The sequence below is a fragment of the Patiria miniata genome, unplaced genomic scaffold (assembly GCF_015706575.1).
Source record: "Patiria miniata isolate m_02_andy unplaced genomic scaffold, ASM1570657v1 HiC_scaffold_21, whole genome shotgun sequence".
In the NCBI taxonomy this organism is placed as follows: domain Eukaryota; kingdom Metazoa; phylum Echinodermata; class Asteroidea; order Valvatida; family Asterinidae; genus Patiria; species Patiria miniata.
Window position 1 is genome coordinate 1,372,225 of NW_024037060.1, and position 19,135 is coordinate 1,391,359.

At 39.2% G+C, this 19,135-nt stretch overlaps 1 protein-coding gene across 1 annotated transcript; it reads right to left on the minus strand.

Annotated features, from left to right (window-relative positions):
- Window positions 1–255: 255 nt before the first annotated feature.
- Window positions 256–17,132, minus strand: LOC119729468. The gene is made up of 6 exons (XM_038202034.1): window positions 17,033–17,132; window positions 3,367–3,430; window positions 2,895–2,933; window positions 2,207–2,344; window positions 1,333–1,483; window positions 256–492 (listed from the first exon to the last, which is right to left on the minus strand). The coding sequence occupies exons 1-6, from the start codon at window positions 17,063–17,065 to the stop codon at window positions 420–422; spliced, it is 498 nt and encodes a 165-aa protein (XP_038057962.1). The 5' UTR covers window positions 17,066–17,132; the 3' UTR covers window positions 256–419.
- Between the last annotated feature and the right edge of the window lie 2,003 nt (window positions 17,133–19,135).

A 19,135-nucleotide genomic window follows, 5' to 3' on the forward strand; every position in this document is an offset into this window, starting at 1 on the left:
ATGCGTTTGTTTATGGTGTAAATCGAGGACATACACGTGCAACATCATCGATAAATCGAGGACAGGAACCAAATCGAGGACGACCTCGATTAGAAAACGTGTGCAAAACCAATGAGATCTGTTGCACAAAAAAGTTAAGAGTATAAACAAAGACGCCATAAACAAACGTGTGTGCGTGAGTTTGTTTCTGCATATAGGGGACGTTGGAAAATAGAGGACAATGGGGTCCACAACTCCCGAGAGGTCGTTGTTTGCTTTCCATGGGACGATAACACCAACAGCCAATCGCGAAAAACTGTGTTTTCGTGAAACAAAACGTGAAAAAGGTAATTATGGGAAATAAGTAGGAGCGTGCCCCCCTTCCCCTACGCCCTCCCTCCCCGTAGCTATGCCGTTGCTCCGTGGACAGACATGTTTCCTTAGTATTCGTCGTTGCTCATCTGAAAGATGACGTAGAACTCCCCATCAATTCGCTTCCAAATAAGAGTAGTCCTGTGGACACGGATAAATAACATCAAAAACCGTTTATGTTTTTATAGGTATGCTGATCTTTCTCCTCTGATCACGTGAACAACCACGTGGCTAATCACCGACAGTTTTATATAGCACAATGCATCACCCTCACTTGATCACTCTACCCAGCTCTGGGATGTATGTACCGCTTGGTCAAGTGACGTGCCCCCCCCCCCCTCCCCGCCCACGATTTTTTTTCACCAAACGACATCCGCATATGGTGTAAACTATGACGTTTTGGACTTTACTTCTCTTAAAAACATGAACAAAAATTAAATACGAAGAAAAAAACCTAATTCGAACGTAATGAAATTCGGATTATTTCCTTTTTAAATAAAAATCAACCAAAGCCTCAGAAAAGAAAAGAAGAAAAAAAATGGGTAAAATGACGTTTTGAACCCATGAATCTACCGAATGAGCTATCGAGCTGCTCGACAAGTCCTTGAAATTCATGGTAATAATATCATACCTGCGTAAGTATCATAACAGGGTCGTAGAGGGCGCTCAACAACCATGTTATGCAGATGTTGTTTAGAGAGAAAAAAAATCGCCCACGCTTAATTCCATCCGGGGACTCACACTCATACACAAGTCACTTTCCAAACTCATAGAAGCACCGTACGTACACCATTGCACAACTATGTCGTAGCGGAGTCGAATTTTAAAGTGATATTGTCCTTTGATGTTGCATGCTATCTAAGGTTCATTTACTTTTCAAACACAAACAAGTCATTAATCACCTCCGTGTTAGCTATTAGATTAAATCTTATATATATTTTTTATCAAGGTTTCGATAAATGTGACTTCACTTTGACTTACTTTCCCTTCTTGTGGCTTCCATCCGGTAGTATACTGTCTTGAGCATGCACTTCAAGTACGTAATCCCCGCTGGGTCCCAATGGTTCAATGTGCTCGGCCGGATGCTTGATCACGTCAACATACTCCAGCCACCCAAGGTTTTGCTCCACATCTGAAATTATTGATACAATTAAACAGGTGGTTTCAACTCTCCTTTTAATAAACCTTTTCGACATTCGTAAAGCATCATGACAGTGGATGACAAAATTGCACGTAATTTCTAGACTTGTTTACGTGTTTTCTCAAATACCTGATACTAAAATACCAAGGCACAAGACATTTGTGTCTTGGTCAAAATCAGCCGTCGGACATTATGGAATAAACGGACGTAATGGTCCGGAACAGATGTAAACGTGATAACCGGAAACTGAGCATTTCTATAAAGATGGATGCCAGAATTATATTATATATTCAGATTCAGTCACTAACAATAATACACATCATGTTACCATTTAAATTCGTAAACCTGTCAGACCTGTCCAGTGGCGTAAATCTGTGCCGGCGAGTTTGGGGGGGGGGGGGGGGGGGCTGGACACCACATTACATTAGGGTGCGCTCAGGATAGACGTAGCCTATATCAATATGTATATTCGCGCTTACATCAAAACAGCGCATTTTAAAAGCCCTTGTACTTTGTTTCTCCACTTTTCAATGCTATTGAATACATTTGGGTTGTTGGGATGTTGGGATGTTCGAAAAATACCTCAAAATCCGGATTTTTCCTATCACGAAAAGTGTTGTGGATGAATCAATAGCCCATCCCCCATCAGCACGGAAATCAGATCAAATCAAATTTATAAGTATTTTGAGCTATTACAACTTATAATGGTCTTACTCTCAATTCCTTCGTATGCTGCGTGGCCATCCGGTACTACAAGTACATCATCAGCGTACATACTCAAGAGACAATCTTTGTCCTTGTACATCAAACACTCCCCAAGCTCTTCTCCCAGTTCCACTATCTCATCAACCGCTGTCGGGGAACAATCAATACCAAAAATCAGATACTGTTCGCAGATGAAGACTTTCCTAATATCAAAATTATACCAAGTGATTCCAGTGTGCAGTCACATGGATACATGCCGAGGGCTAACAAGACTTGTAGATGACTACGATAATAATGAAGCGCTTTTATGAGACCTATAACTTTGGCGGAAAGCGCTATATCAGCGACACACATTATTACTTATTTTGTATTATTATAAAACAATTACTGAATTACTAAAGACGCACCCAATGGGGTTCATTGGGATGATAACCCAGCCCCTTCAAATTACAAGATTTTATTCTTTACAATATGATAAAGAAACCCCAGATGTGTCATCGCTCAGTTTCACAAAAACGTTAATTATGTGCTAGCATTCACGCCTTTTGGTCTTGTTATGCGTTGACTGCAATACATCCGCCACCCCGCCTCCAAATGAGCAAATATTGGAATTCGACACCCCAGCCAACCCCTTTTGGAAAATTCCGGATCCGCCACTTTGGAAAGATAATATATGACCATGCAATTGTCGTATTACCTGGGTGATATGCAATGCCACGGGACTCCTCTTTGTGATCTTCAAGAAAGAAAACAAAATACAGTGATCATTTTTCTTTTGGTTTTAGTCTTAGTATAAGATACGTACATGTATATACCAATATGTGCCAAACTGTTTCGCCTGGGTCCTTCATATGACCAAATATTTAAATTAACATTTTTTTTTTCAATATTGGTCCAATACATTTTCACTAATTTATTTTTTTTAGTGACATTTCCCAATTTTTCCCATTTCCCCATATGCCCATAGTGAAACTCAAAAAAAAAAAAACATCGGCAAATTGTTTTTGTATTGTACAAAATACTTCTATGTAGGGTTGCACTGGGCTGTTTGTCAGCGTTCAATGAAAATTTAACTTTTTGACAGATTTTGACCAGGCAGAAACGTAAAAGTATTGTCCAGGGGAAAATGCAAAAACATAGAAAAGCACCCCTTCAAGGCTGTTACAAACCTTCTACCTCCCCGCCGGCTGGCGGGATGTTGCCTTTGATGGGCGCGTTCAGCAACCCAACCAACAGAAACACACACAGCCAGGTAAAAGCAGACATGTCGTATCGTGGAGAGGGTGGTTTTCTTCAAGTCAGCACGGTATGGAAGATGACTAGCTGATTATCGTTCGATGAATTCCAACGATGTGAGTGGATTCAGCCTCAAGGGAGACCTTACATAGCATCTACTCGTGCTGCTTGATGCAGATGTCGTGACGTCGTGACCACGTGATGCAATTAAACCAATAACAGCACGCTGCGTTTATTGGCCATGCGCTCATGGACATTTCGTGTTAAAACAGGTATTTGGCAACTGGAGTTCTGTGCAATGGATTTTGTAGGCGTTTCATTGGTGGTGCTGCAGAAATAATTATAATAATAATTTGGGAGGCTAATCATCCGTACTCGCAGCTGAGAAGCTGAATTGCGAAGGACGCGGCTACAACGTGGTCGATCCACAGGCATGTAAATGAACAATGAAATAATAATTTCATATGTGCATTTTGACATTTTCAGGCTTCAAGCTACAATTTGGGTTTCTTGACAATTTCCTCTCGGCTATTTTGATGGCAATATTTCTCAGTGAACGACGAAGAAATTGTCTCCAAAATGTCAATAAATCAGCCTTCAATGTTCTTCCATAATGATCGCATTAATGGGCCAAATGAACAAAAACAAATACACATATAAATGATGATGAACTTGGTGAGTTGATGCGAATAAAGGTTTAATTAAAATGTTAATTTGTTTAAAACGAAAGCTATTTTTCCAAAATCTATTAAAAAAAGAAGAAGAATGAAATGAGTTTGTACTGGTAAACTTTGCATCACCATAATATCGCAACTCTCAGGCATTAAGAACCAATTCTTAATTTAACCCAGGATGTATAAATAATATGAACAATATATTTTACGGATGAAATATAGGATAAAAAGTGCTTAGAGAAAGACAATTGTGATGAAAATAATTATATTTGTAAATTCCCTATGGGCTATCTAATTTCGCTTGTTTGGTGAAAGTAACACGTGTGTTCAGTTGTTTATGACTCTGCCAGCTTCAATTGCATTGAATTACGGTCACGTACATCTATATGCCTATAAATAATCTGTCTGAAAGTGACATGTTGAACAACCTGGCACGCACGTTCCGCTTAATTGGAAATGCACAATTATTAGTACAAACTAGATGCGGCGGAAACCAGCCTATGCCCTCGGAAAATTGATGAAATTTTCCCTGGCTACCAGGCTCATCCTCTTGAAGGCTATCTATCGGAGTTTTCCTTTCCTTTTTACGCGCGTTATACGTCATCTTTATCCGCACAAAAAGAGTCGCATTCCAACAATTCGAAAACAAACACTTCACAGAATGAAAGGTAATTAAATATATACAATTACTTCAGTGAATACACATCTGGTAATTAGGTAAGATTATCCGTGTGTGTCTGAGGGCATATTTAGTTTCAACGAGCAAGCCGGCACTTCGTCCCCAAGGTCAAGTTAAATTTGTATCAATGTAACAATGTTTACAAAGTCCACTAGTCTATTTAAAAAAAAAAACACTGTAAATTATTTTATATTGTATTTTGAAAAGCAAACACACCAGACACATTGAATCGAAAATTGTTCTTTTATTTGGATATCATTTGATGTCAGATAAATAATAACTTTCACTATTCGGTACCCATTTGCGATTAGTACCCATTCGCGATTAGCGTTGCCCAAAATAACATCAGGCATCCTAATGCTGTCACGTCATCAAACCGGAATTTACCTCTATAACAAATTGTACACATTTTTAAACGTTCTTGTATTTTAATATTTCGATACGTTCATTTCATTTTATTTTGAATTATGTAACCGTTCTAAACCGAATCAGTATTCTATAGCACATATAAAACTGATGACGTCATCAAACCGGAAGTCCCGTGTAAATAATATGTAAAATGAAATATATCGATCCCAAGGAATGTGTTGTTTAAATGAAGAAGTTGTTAAACCGGAAAGGGGTTTTAAGATCAATAATTTGCGTTCCTGTTTTTGCATAACCAATTTTTACAACCGAAAAGGACTATGACCAATGAAAAACTTTCGAGCCCCTATCACCCTGCTGCGTTTGTCACAAAAACAAAAACATCAAACCTCTGGTTCATTTTGATGTTGAGACAATAATTATATGCTGTAAAAGTGTGTAATGTGAGGGATGCGGTGCCGTTGAAAAACAACAAGCCTTGCAAAAAAAATGCAAAGAAGGAAAAGAAAAAAGCCTAGTAAAGCTGGTCCCTGACTTATTGTGTCCATTGAAGAGGTCATCCGAGTCAACGTTGTGGAAGGGGTGATACTGAAGGAAGTCTAATTCACAAGTTGACGGGGAGTCAGTCAGTCAGTCAGTCAGTCAGTCAGTCAGTCAGTCGGGGAGTCGGGGGAGTCGGGGAGTCGGGGAGTCAGTCAGTCAGTCGAGAGCCAGTCGGGGAGTCAGTCAGTCAGTCAGCAAAGAGGACTGTATGCTGGCCTTCTAGGCCCACCAATAATCCACATTAACAATTTTTGTGTCGGGCTACCGTCATCATCATTCTCCCAATCCATCATGGGGACTTTGGGCCGCCCGGACGTACCGAGCGATCAGATGCAGACTGCCACAGCTGTTGCGCTCGTGTCTTGTGGCCAACTTCTAGCTGGCGCAACCAGGGTTTGCGAGGTCGGCCCTGGGTCTCTTCCAGGCAGTGTTAGGGATACCATAGTAGTGAGTGCATTTCTACTGATCTTCCTGCCAGTAATTATTACAGGTATGCGAACGAAGTGTTCATGGGCACTGGCTTTCATAAGCTTTCATGCCAGGAAAAACACTGGCAAGGATTACGTATGGTAATTTGAAAAAGTGTTTGTTAATCAATAATGACCTTGTCTGAACGACTTCATGATCAATGAAAGATTAAGTATAGAAAGTGATATTGGAATCGCACATTAATGCGCGTCTTGCATCAAAGAGTTCTGACGGATACTTTAGCACAAGATGATGAAGAATTCCCTAGAATTGCTCAGGTATTAAAAATGGCGGGGGGAGGGTTTCGGGTATGGACTTTTCTCTATCTTTTTGTCCGTTTTCTCGCTTGTATTATATTAATTACAATTTCGGAGTTTACTTTGGAAATAAACTCTCTCCATGCACTTTTCAAAATTGTAAGTATTTTATATTTTAACAGAAATGTGATTAACAGAAATGTGTTGCTGCTAATTCAACTGTAACTGGCTTCAGTTTGTGACCGATGAAGAAACAGAAAAACTAAAACTTTGACGAGGGGATTGAAAAAGAAAGTATGACAGTGACGTGACTGGGGTCCAATTTGCGTTTTCTGGAGTGGGAAACTCAAGGGTTTTGCCAATTAATAAAAACACCCTTCTCTTAACCTCCTCTGAATTCTGAGCTGGTGAGGAACGCTCGTAAGGCACATGCCTCTAGTTGGACGTGTGTGCACTTTTCCCTTAGATACACCACTACCGAAGCCCGTGATCTACATATATGTCCAAATGATTACATTGTTTTGGTATAAGTATAACTACCAAAATATAACAAGCCTACTGAAAAGGGCCCACGAAACGAATGTTACCGGTGAACATATTTTGTGCATTTTTCTACTCCTCTTAAATTGATGAAATTATTTGCCATCCATTTTTTGGAGTTATTTTGTATTGAAACAGTCATGTGGTTGCTAGGCATTATCTTCTGGCATTGTTAGGCAAAGCTAATCCGATTAGACGCTACAATAGAGCAGTGAAATCCATGCGCCCCCCAAAAAAATATGGCATTTTGAACGTTATGTTACTCAGAAATATGCTCAGTGTGATTGAAATGTTAAATTATTACGGAAGACGACATTCTAAACTTCATGTCAGAGAAAAAAAAATCTCGGTCATCGATGCCGAAACGTCAATACTGGTTACTGGTAAAGCAGACCTTCAAGTCTGGAAGAAATCGTTCAAAAACTTCCCCAAATGCATGTATTAACCTCAATTTCTAGGAATCTGTCCAAGTTGTTAATTCACGAGTAGTTCAACACTTATATCATCTAAGAATATTCCGAATTTCAGCTTAATCTGTTGTTGCAAATGCTAGTATACCAACTAGAACCATTTCCATGGAAAATTTCGACGAGGATTTTCTGTTGACACAACCGACCTGCATTGCTCAGCAAAGCTCCATAGGCGCTACGGTTGACCGGGTATGGTAGATTAGCATATTCATTAGCGTCACTCGGCGTGTTTTGGCGTGGGTCTTAGTATCGACCAATGGCAGCCATATGGTTGCTACGGCAAAGCGTCGGTCGTTGTCAGAGAAAGCTAATCCGATTACGTACTAAGACACTGTAACAGAGCATTGAAATTCGTGAACCCCCCAAAACATGGCCTTTTTGAACGTCGTGTTTCTCAGAAAATATGCTCGGTATGAATGAAATGTTACATTCTAAATGAAGAAGAAATTCTTAGCTTCACGTCAATACTGGTTACTGTTATAGCTGACCTTCAAGTCTGGAAGAAATCGTTCGAAAACTTTCCCAAATGTATGTAATTACATAAATTCTAGGAAGTTACCGAAGTTTTTATATCACGAGGAGTTGAACACTTATATCATCTAAGCAATTCCGAATTTCAGCTTAATCTGTTATTGCGGACACTAGTGTTAAACTTTGAACCATCTCTAAAGAAAATTTCGAAGACGATCAAAAATTAATTGCCGACCCAACCCATGTGCATTGTTCGCAAAGCGCCGTAGGCGCTACGGCTGACCGATTTCGGCCCGGCACGGCTCACAATGATGATGGGCATATTAGCATATTCATTAGCGTCACTCGGCGTGACGTGGCGTAGGTCTTGGTATCGACAAATGGAAGCCGGCAAAAAGGGTGATATTTGTTAATTAACAACTCGTGAAGGAGGCTTTTATGCAATGGTTTACTGCACACCGTAATGGATAAGAACCTCATTAATATTTGTGTCTTGAAAATATTGACAGATATTGCAAACGCTAGTCTACCAACTTCCAAAAGTGCACGTAAAAAAAGCCCTTTCTACTTTTGCTGTATTGTTAATAACATCAGTATTACGTAGCCCTTTGAGAGAAGATCTAAATCGAATGAAAGTTTTTTCCATGCTCTATCTACTACCCGAAAAAAAATCCGAATTTGACATTTTGACCCATTGTTTTTCACCCTAACGACCTTCTTCCGCGCACCCGACGCTTGTACTTATCCATATTATTCGTTGTTTATTTACGTTGCTTTTTTGGGGGGGAGGGGTGCAACTCGAAAATAGGGTACGCTTAAGAAGACTCAGTTCCTGAAGTAGGGCACTAAATTTTTAACAATACCAACGCTGCGGCTGCTCCTTTTAGTCCCATAAGTTCTGAGAAGGTAAGAGATTCAGGGGGAGGGGCGGGGGTATAAGCCTCAAGTGGAAGAGCCTCATTTTTCAGGTACACCTCAGGGGAAGCACTTGGTATATTTAATTGCCATTGTTGGCATTGGCTTTTCTTCATTAACAAACTATTTAAAAAACAATACTTTTCTGTTTTAAATATGTTATTACGATGGCGAAAAATCAACCAAAAGCCGTTAAACATCCATTTCGAGTGTGAAACCGGAAAAAAATGTAATATTCATGCTTTTTACCTATAGCGACATGAAAGTTATTCACTTTTGAATGAGACATGGTAGTCCACCAATGTTTAATTATTGAATTATGTTTTTAACAAAATTTGAATTATTTGCGGCTTGACAATGACTTGGCTCTTGGAGGGCGGGTTCATTTACACGCAAAACAAAAACGTCCTTTTGCGAGGGCTGCAGACGCCTGAAATCAGAAACAAAGCTGTTTTTCCTGAACACAGTATTAAAACAAACACATTCAAAGTTTGTTAGGGAAAAAATTAAGAGCACGGGGACACTTCTTTAACTCGGTCATTATTTTGTACGTGAATATCTTCTCTCGCGCCCTATTCGTTTTGTTTCAATCAACATTTTTAATGAATGGGTCACATTCTACCTTAGGAAGTACAATTATTTAATTAAGAGGACTTTACCAGTGCAGTCAAATAATTACAAGGCTTTGCAGATTATCATGCATGAATATAGCCGACGCCAAGTGAAGATCTCAGGGATCCAAAGCGTTTGGATGATGTACCAGCAGGTTTCTCCCCTGAAATGATAAGGGAACTAATTACTGCATTGGATTCTCTTTCAACCTCGGTACCTCGGTATTTCTCCTTGCATTCTATAAGGTGGTAACAGTGCAGACAAGAGGATTGAAGAACAGGGGGGGGGGGGGTTCACTTGTGCGGAGCCGGGGGTGGGGGAACAAGATTGTCTGAGTAATTTTGGAACTGTTAAATTTTCTGAAATTTTGACAAAACCACCGGAAAGGTGTCTTGAAATATTATGTACTATCAGATCCGTGCCCTGTATACGGCTTCGTTTACAGTTGAACAGCGCCCCAAGTGTCAAATAATCATAGCTGCCTCTGGACAAAGTTACGGCGACGCTTATGCCATGGGATTTGGAAGAGTTCGGGGTGATTCGAAGGAACGGACAAGGGTGTAAATCCCTTGGAGATTCCCCCAACTTTTTGAGGGTAAGGGTGGGTCATTGGATCATCCCCAACAAGTAGTGAATATTAAAAAAAAAAAAAAAACAGAAAGAAATTGAAGCCAATTAAAAAAATCGACAGGAAAATATCAACTACTATACTGTATACTCATAAAGTCGGTAAATGAGGTAAAATGCTCATAAACAGCAATAGCACTCATGTCGCTGATCTGTCTTCATGCAGTGCTACGTAGAGTGACGGATGGTGTTCAGCCCCCCTCCCTCTCGCTAACCGCTTTTTGAAGTTTGGTACGTAGGGATGGTTTTAGAATTTTAGGGGGAGTTACTCCCCCCAGTCGTCGGCACGGATTTACGGGGACGGATATCGAAACGAATATACAGTGCTATACATATCATGGACTCTCCAAGAACCTAACTATACCATAGGCCTGCTTTTCTTAAACAGCTTCTTAAACTAAGCACCGTGACAGCTCAAATTAAATTTCATCTTCTATTCTAAGACTTTTGACGAATTTGTTTGGGGGGAAATCCATGATTTTCGTGGTAGTCAATCGAAAAATTGAATTTAGTCCATCGAATTTAATAATGAAAAAAAGACTGAATACGCAGAGTTTCTCTTTATTCTGCCTTGAATAAGGGTACATTTAACCAGCATTGGGTACTAGTAAAATGGTAATAACAACAATAAAACGAAAAGACGAAAACAAAATCAAAGGTTGAAAGCTCTCCATCTTATTATGGTTCATCATCGGTATACCTCTTTCCCTTTCCTGCCTTTGGACTATCTGCTGAACGAAAAAAATAAATAAATGCACGTAAATAGAACAAACTGAGGAATTCTGATCTTAATACTGAATAAAAAAACCAATCCCGTTTGCTTGAAAAGTCAGATTCAGGGATTCATCGGTGAAAGTACATATACATTTGTATACATTTAAGGGGAGAAACCCAACAGGTCTTTATCAACCGGGCTCTCGACGAATATGAATGTGTTAACTGTTTTAAAGGTATTTATATTGAAGGTGAAACTATGCCCGAAAATACTGTTTTTGAAAAAAAAACCTGTGCAAATGTAGTAAGGCGCCCTCTTGTGGTCGACGTGGGGACGATCCAATAGCCAATCCCCTGGTCAAAACAAAGAGGGGGAGGGGGAATATATATCCCGCATCTCCACCCCGGGATTTACGCCCCCGATAGCATGTTATACGCTCTCATCTAGCGTCAGGTTTTGGTCACCAAGTTTAGGACTGTATAATGTGCACGCACCAAGGGAAGTATTTTGTTTTAGCCCGAAATTTTCAATTGAAAAACAAAAGCAAGATATACAAAGGGGTTTGTAGTACTGAATATAATAAAACACTGTAAAATGGCACGTACACTGCACAATATTGTTCTCAGGAAAAATTGATATCCTCATTTTCGATTATTTAGTATGAACACAGCAATCAAATATATTTCGATGGCAGGGTATAGACGGAATGGCATTTCAAATCGGTTGCCTTTTAAAGAAGTGTTATGATTACGTTCGTTTGCTCCATTATGTCTTGGTCAAAAATTAGCTGTCGGACATAATTGGTCTTTATTGCAAAAAAGTAACTAATGAAATTGGCTTTCCAGTCATTATTATGTTTGATGCTACATATTTTTTTCCAATATGAAATATAATTTTGGGGGTTTGGGTTCCGCTTTTTTTTGTTGACTCGCCCTGTACAAGCCTCGCCAAATAACCCATTAGCCGATTTTATGTTTACAGACACAATAGGAGGGCGCTGTTTGATTTGGGTACAGAAATGAGACAAACGTTTGGATTTACTAAAAGCAAATAGCGCCCTCAAATTGTGTCAGCCGTACCTCGAATAGGCTATACGTGTATATATAATGAGTATGCATACCTCGATACACAGTATTTTGTACACTGTACAATTGTAAATTGATGAAGCACGCAACCACGTTTTGTTGCCATAAACTGCATGAAATTAATAATAATACATGTAGTAACATATAGGTTTCGGTTTCATTTCATGTGTGAAATTTGTCGTGACGGAGAATCCGACGAATTTGTTAACATTATACCACTTAGGGGATGTGATTACCTAACCACTCACTTTTGATTCAAACTATCACAACTATGTGACAGGATATGTCTTGTTACCTCCTCTATGGATGGCAATGAGGCTATGAGTAACTTCGTGACTTAAAAAAACCCCAAAAGAGATCATTGAGTATATATTTGTTTATTTAGAACTCTAAAATGAACACTTGCATAATGCAACCCCCAATTAATAAGATCATCATTATCAAGGCACATCAGTCCGAAGAACAGGTTACTGTAAGTCGGTCAAATAGAAAAAAAGTCACCCTTTTCTCAAAGAACAAAATGTGAAAACCGGAAACTTCATTTCCATAAGGATGGATGAGAATTATTTTTGTTATAAAATAAATCACATTCGAATCTGTCACTATAAGTCTAAATTTGCAACATGTCAGACTTTGTCCTTAATGAAGATTTCTTTTTATCTATAATTTAAAACTATTGGTCTTACGGTCAATTCCTTGCAATGATGGGTAGCCATCCGACACTACGATCACATCAGGGGCGTAGTAACTCAAGATGCAATCCCGCATGTTCTTGTCCGTTAAACATTCCCGAAGTATGTTTCCAGCGTAGATGATTTCATCAACCACTGTCAAGGAACAATTATTAAAACCAAATGAAAGTACTAGCTGTTCGCAGATGCAGACCTTCCTTATCAAAATGGCAACTACATGTAATGATTTCAATGTACAGTCATTCAACATTATACAGGTACATGCTATCAAATGGACATGACTAGTCAGCTGAACTAACTAAAATCTGTCGAAGATTGTGGCACCGTCTCGCACAATATTCCGTATGGTTTTATTTTAAGAGATAAGCGTAGGCCATTGTTTAAACAGAAAACCATGACGCTGGCAAATTCTCCTGAGGTGACTTGCTTGCGCTATGGCCTCTGTGACGGTACAGAAGATGAAGCTATGTACGATTTAAAGGCAATTTACAAGTGTACATTTTGGAATTGTTTTTTTGGTTGCCGAAACAAAGAACAGTAATACAGAAAATCTGAGGCGGATTACTAATTATAAAGTTCTACTTTTGAGACAACCGTGAAAAGCACCCTTTTGTGGTATGATCCCAGTTGTCACTGGGGGAAATAACTATGTGAAACCGATTGAAAGCTAAACTAATTTTGGTCAATTTGGTGCAGTATTTGAAAACAAAACAAAAATATTCCAGCGACATATCCGGTCCAACCATCGTTTGGGAAACGATGGTAATTCCTATTTTATTGATAATGACAGCAAAACAGGCGCTACGATTTCACACGATGCTTGATATAAACAGTCAAGTAGCACATTTCATAATTATTTTGGCAGTTCCCTTTGTTTTAATGTTTGTAAATGATATACGTTACCTTTAATGTCACCTGAATGTGACAAACACATAGAAAGTAATGGATCTATATGAGGAGAATAATATCCAAGGAAACGTTAACTATTAACCGTTAACACGCCATTATAGACACGTTACCTTTACGTTACCATAGGCCTATACTGAATTATTAAAGCCTGTTTAAATGGCGATGATTAACCAGCCCCCTTCCAAATAACCGATGTTTATTCTTTACATCATGATCAAAACATTCACAAATTTTCTTCAGCTACCAATGCCTATCCCCAATTAGCAAATCTTGGACTTCAACAACTCGGCCAAACCCCTTTTGGAAATTCCCGATCCGCCATTGTGTCAGGATTCGCAGACTTTTGGAAAGATAACACATGCAATTGTCGTATTACCATGGTGATCTGCTATGCCACGGTTCTCGTCTTTGCCATTTTCAAGAAAGCAAACAAAACAAAGTTATCATTTTGGTTATTTTGGTTTTAGTGTCATCCAGTGTTGTAGTCGAGACCGGATAGTCCGAGACCGAGACCAAGACAGAGACCTGAAGTTGCGAGACCGAGACCGAGACCGAGACCAGCCCCTTCAAGGCGGACCGAGACCGAGACCGAAATGGTCCGAGACCGAGACCGAGACCGCGAATAATTAATAATCATAATCTTAATAAACAACAAGACACTAATTACAACTGAACAGTCTGTCCTTCAGATGTTGATGTTCATGGGGATGTGAAGGAAGTGATTGAAAGTTAGGAATCACTTGTACCTGCTTAATTGTGTCATGCGAGTGCTCTTCGTGTTTGCTTCATGCCATAAATTACAACATGGCAACAGAATTTGTTATTGTCACAATCAATTAAAAAAATTGGAAACAACCTAATTTAAAGAAGGGGAAAACCTTATTTGATGAACTCCATATATTTTTGCCACTTTTTAAAAATATTTTTTAAAAATATTGTTTGACTACTATAAAGTGTAAATCTGATGATGAAACTCTAACTTAGGAGTACGACAATTTGTACTAGTTTTTGCAAAAGTAAAAAGTTAAAGGTGGATGTTTCATCTGTTATAGGAACTCGGACCCTAAACTCCACAGCCACCCCTTGGTTTCAGCAATGACCACTAACGGATATTTAAATGCAACTTTAATTTTACATTTGACCTCCTTGTAAACCTGATTCGAACAAAAATTGGAGCAAGAAAATATTGATTTATGTTTTAAAATTTCAGTCATAGAATATAGATTTGTACATGTAGACCAAAAAATTGAGAGATGGTAGCCAGATATGGATTGGTCTGCCCCCCCCCCCATCCCTCTTTGTGATTCTCCTTCCAACCCTGCATGTTTGTGTGTCCCCTACATGTTTGTTTCTTGTTCCTCTGTCATTTATCTCTGAAAGAAGGCCTGGCTAAGGCTGAAATGTAATGCCACTTTATTTTGTTTAATGTCAATAACGTTACATATACTATAGAAGATTGATGAACCATATAAAATTTTGCCTGATCTATCTTCTGTTAATCTGCCCGCCGTCATCATCGTCATTAGCATATTTGAGAATATGGCCGACACAATAGAAGGGCGATGTCACAAACTGAATGTGTTGGGTGAGATGTACTTTTAGAATTCATGGCTCAGTGCCCACGCCTCTCTGTGTTTTGTACCGTGCCATCGTATCGCCTGCATCAGCTACTTTGCTGGGCAATTTACTTGAATAATTTAGTGATTAACAAGTACGACATATTGCCAGTTTATTACATGTAATAGTTTATTATGATGGCCGTAAACAGCATATTGACATTTAGGAAGGAGACGAGGCAGGCAATTATACTCTATTTTTGTGCGTACATGGCAGTAGCTCAATTTGTGTTTATCACAGATGAAAATATGAATACATGGCGAGTCAAAAAGAAAGTGACCGTATGGTAAAAAAATATATTTGGGATAAAGAACATGTTATTGAGTAGTAACTGTGCACATTTCACGTAATTTGCATACTCTATTCCCAAGTCGTGTCTATTTTAATAAAGAGATCACAACATTCAGCTGTCCACCACTTATACCAATTTAACGGTCTACGAATTGATGAATATCCATTAATAAATATAATGAAAAAAAAAAAACGTTTTCCCGCCTCCAAGAATAAAGGAAAAATTGAAAATGAAAATAGAAAAAAATTACCAATATTTCTAGGGAAAAACACTTGAATTGTTCCCCATATTCAAACTACAAAATCTGACGGAAAAATAATGTTTCAGTCTTGATTCATAAGATTTAAATCTCAGTTGTATTTGGAATCAATGAGGATGGCTTTAAAGTGCTTGTTTCAACGGATCATCCCACAATAAAACCGAGAAATAAGAAGAGGAGCAATGGTAATTGGACTATGCCTCACTCACTAGAAAGTGAAGAGAGACATGTCCATTAGCATCACACTGCAGTCACATCTGCCCTAAACTGATTCTTTACTTAACCCTAAAAGGGCTGGGGCGGAATCCACCCCCTCACTCTTTGGCTGGTCTCGACTCGAGACCAGTCAAAATATCGAAACCAAAGGGGACTGAGACCAAGACCAAGACCGAGACCACAGCTCCCGAGACCGAGACCGAGACCGAGACCGGCAAAAAGTGGTCTCGAGACCGAGACCGAGACCGAGACCGGTCTCGAGACCTACAACACTGGTATCATCAACCAAGATGTGCGAAACTATGTTCTACTAGCGCCTGTGTGTTAGTCCAATAAACAGCTTTCATTAATATTATTTTCCGGTGATATTTCCCAATTTTTCCTATTTCCGCATTTGCCCTAAATATAAATGAAACTTATTTTTTTTTTACACAACACTTCTGTGTAGACCCACTGGGCAGCGATCAATATCGGTTAAACTTTTTTTCATAGAATTTGACTAGGCAGAAACGTCAAAGTAATATTCAGTGGGGAAAACAAAACTCCTTTAACCCTAAAAGGAAACTCGGTACAAAGGCGCAGCAAAAAGAATTAGCAAAAAGAAGGATTGTGATGTACATGCGAACTCTAAAGAAGAAATAGCCGTGACAAGGGTGCACGCATTAGTTAATATAGTGTGAATGATTTTATTATTTTATTGGCGGTCCCCATTGGAAATATGGCATAAGCCCCCCCCCCCCCCCCCATCCCCACTTATTGATTTTCGGAGGCCTAAGTGTCTGGAAAAAATAACCGGTCAACATTTCAGCACGCCTCCCTGAAAAAATTCTGGATCCACCGTGCTAGCCCCCCCCCCCCAAATATTGGTTCAAGTACCGCGCCTGTCGGTTCATGCATAAAGCAACTCATCATGAACATACCCAAGAAATTTCGTGACTATAGGTCGAAGGGTTTTGGAATCATGGCTAGTTAATTACTCATATGTACGAATGGTAATTCTGCTGTGTGTACACGACGTATATGGGAAAACTCAGTTTTCACCGGAACATTTTTCTGTTTTTGGTATACAAAAGATGCGCAAGGCTCGAGGCTAAAAAGTCATTACAGCTCGGGTCGGGAATTACAAACCTTCTAGTACTTTCTCGCCTTCAACCGGAGCCGCTTTGATGGGCGCGTTCAGCAACCCAACCACCAGAAACACACACAGCCAGGTAAAAGCAGACATGTCGTATCGTTGAGAGGGTGGTTTTCGTCACTGTATGGAAGATAACTAGCTGATTATCGTTCGATGAATTCCGACGATGTGAGCGGAACAATAACATCTACTCGTGCTGATTGATTATGTAGATGTCGTGACGTCGTCAAGGGCGGATCCAGAACACAATTTTGGCGGGGGCCCAAAAAAAATTGTGGTCCCCCAAAAAGTGGGTCTAAAAAAATTACAGCGTGGGGTTCGGGGCCCGCTTAAGGGCCCCGAAAAAAATTGGATTCTAGATGCTCTGTGGTGCGATCTGAGGCAATTTCTGACCACTTTAACCAATTTATTTTGAGGAAAAGATGGTGGTGTACTCATTGCCTGCCTTTATTGCGATGTCACATTAAAAAAAAAAAAATTGGTTTCGCTTTTTTTGGGGGGGGGGGCATGGCCCCCTTTGGCCCCCCCCCCCCCGGATCCGCCCTTGGACGTCGTGACCACGTGATGCAACCAAACCAATAACAGCACGCTCCGTTCATTTATCATGGGTTCGTTGGACATTTCGGGTTAAAACCGGTATTTGGCAAGGCCTAGTCCTACAATGGATTTGTGTGTACGTTTTATTTGTGGTGATGCAGAAACAATTCACTGAGCAATGAACAGTTGTTTAGAAATAAATGAAAGTGAACAAACGTTTTTTCGATGTGCATTTGATATTCTCAAGCCTCATGAGGTGGTGGTATGGGGACTTCAATTTGGGTTTCTTGACAATTTCATCTTGGCTATTTGATGGCAAAATTTCACAGCGAACGGACACATCGTCCGGATCAGCTGGCAAAGACACCTGTATCGTCATATTAATCAGTCAGCATTCAATGTTTTTCCATATGGATGGCTAAAAATGGGCCTAATGAAAAGCAAAACAAAACCAACAGACGAAATTAAGGCACATGGACTGAAACATGAGGGGGATTATTAATTGATTAATTAAAGTCTAATGCTTAGAAACTAACAGGTGAAATTGTGCGTTGAAATTAACCAAATTAATGATTCGAAAATATGAATTTGTTTTAAACAACAAAATATTGTTTTCAAAATCTATTGCAATAATTTGAAATGGGTTTGTATGAGTAAACTTTGCATCAGCGTCTTAATGAAAAAACAACCCAAGAATATCGCAACTTTTATATAGTTAGAAACAATACTTATTTTAACCAAGGGCGTATATAAAAGCATATAATAAGATCAACTTTATTTACAGATAGAATAGGATAACACGTGGTCACGGAATGAAGAAATGGGATAAAAATGATTATTTTCTAGATACTAAATTCCCAATATCTAACTTTCCTTGTAATTATTTGGTGAAAATAAAACTAGTTTTCATTTGTTGCTTCCATCACATTGAATTACTGTCGCGCACATCTATAGGCCTATCTGTCTGAAAGTGACCTGTTGAACAAATTAGCACACACGTTCCGCTCAATCGGACGTGGACAATTATTTGTTCAGAGTAGATGCAGCGGGAACAAGCTTGTGTCGTACGGAATTTGCATTGGGAAGCAGGCTCTCCCTCTATCTTAAAGCTGTCTTTCAGAGTCTTCTAGCTTTCATATTCACGCGAGAATTAAACGAGAAAATCTTCTTTCAAACACTATTCTGTATACATGTAGGGTTCAGCAAGCCCTGGAAATACTACATCTCTAAAACTATGTATGGGGGAATAAAGTTGCATTTTCTCCAGGTACTGGTTGCAAGTTATAAAAAAGAGTTCAATTTAGGATTAGTCGTTTGTCATCCGTTGAAGATTTCTGCATCGAACATGGAACACTGATCTTATGAGCATGCACAATTTATTTGGCAAACTTCTTTCCGCAAGAGTTTCGTTTTTGACAATCGTGAGCGATAATCAATACCATTTGAACGTTGGGATGGTATTAAATCGCTCATAATCAAAAACGAAACTCTTGCGAGAAGAATTTTGCCAAATAAATTTGCGTGCTCATAATAAGATCAGTGCAAGTACAGCATTGTTTGAATTTTTTTAACAGAGCAGAGTTTTGAACTTTCAGTTGATTTTTTGTAAATCGTCAAGAGAAG

Coding starts and splice junctions, on each gene's coding strand:
- LOC119729468 (XM_038202034.1), bottom strand. CDS start 17,065: ATGTCTGCTTTTACCTGGCTGTGTGTGTTTCTG. Junction 3,431..17,032: donor CCTGGCTGTGTGTGTTTCTG/GTGGTTGGGTTG, acceptor TGTGTGTTTCTG/TTGGTTGGGTTGCTGAACGC. Junction 2,345..2,894: donor TGGCATTGCATATCACCCAG/GTAATACGACAA, acceptor GTTCCCCGACAG/CGGTTGATGAGATAGTGGAA.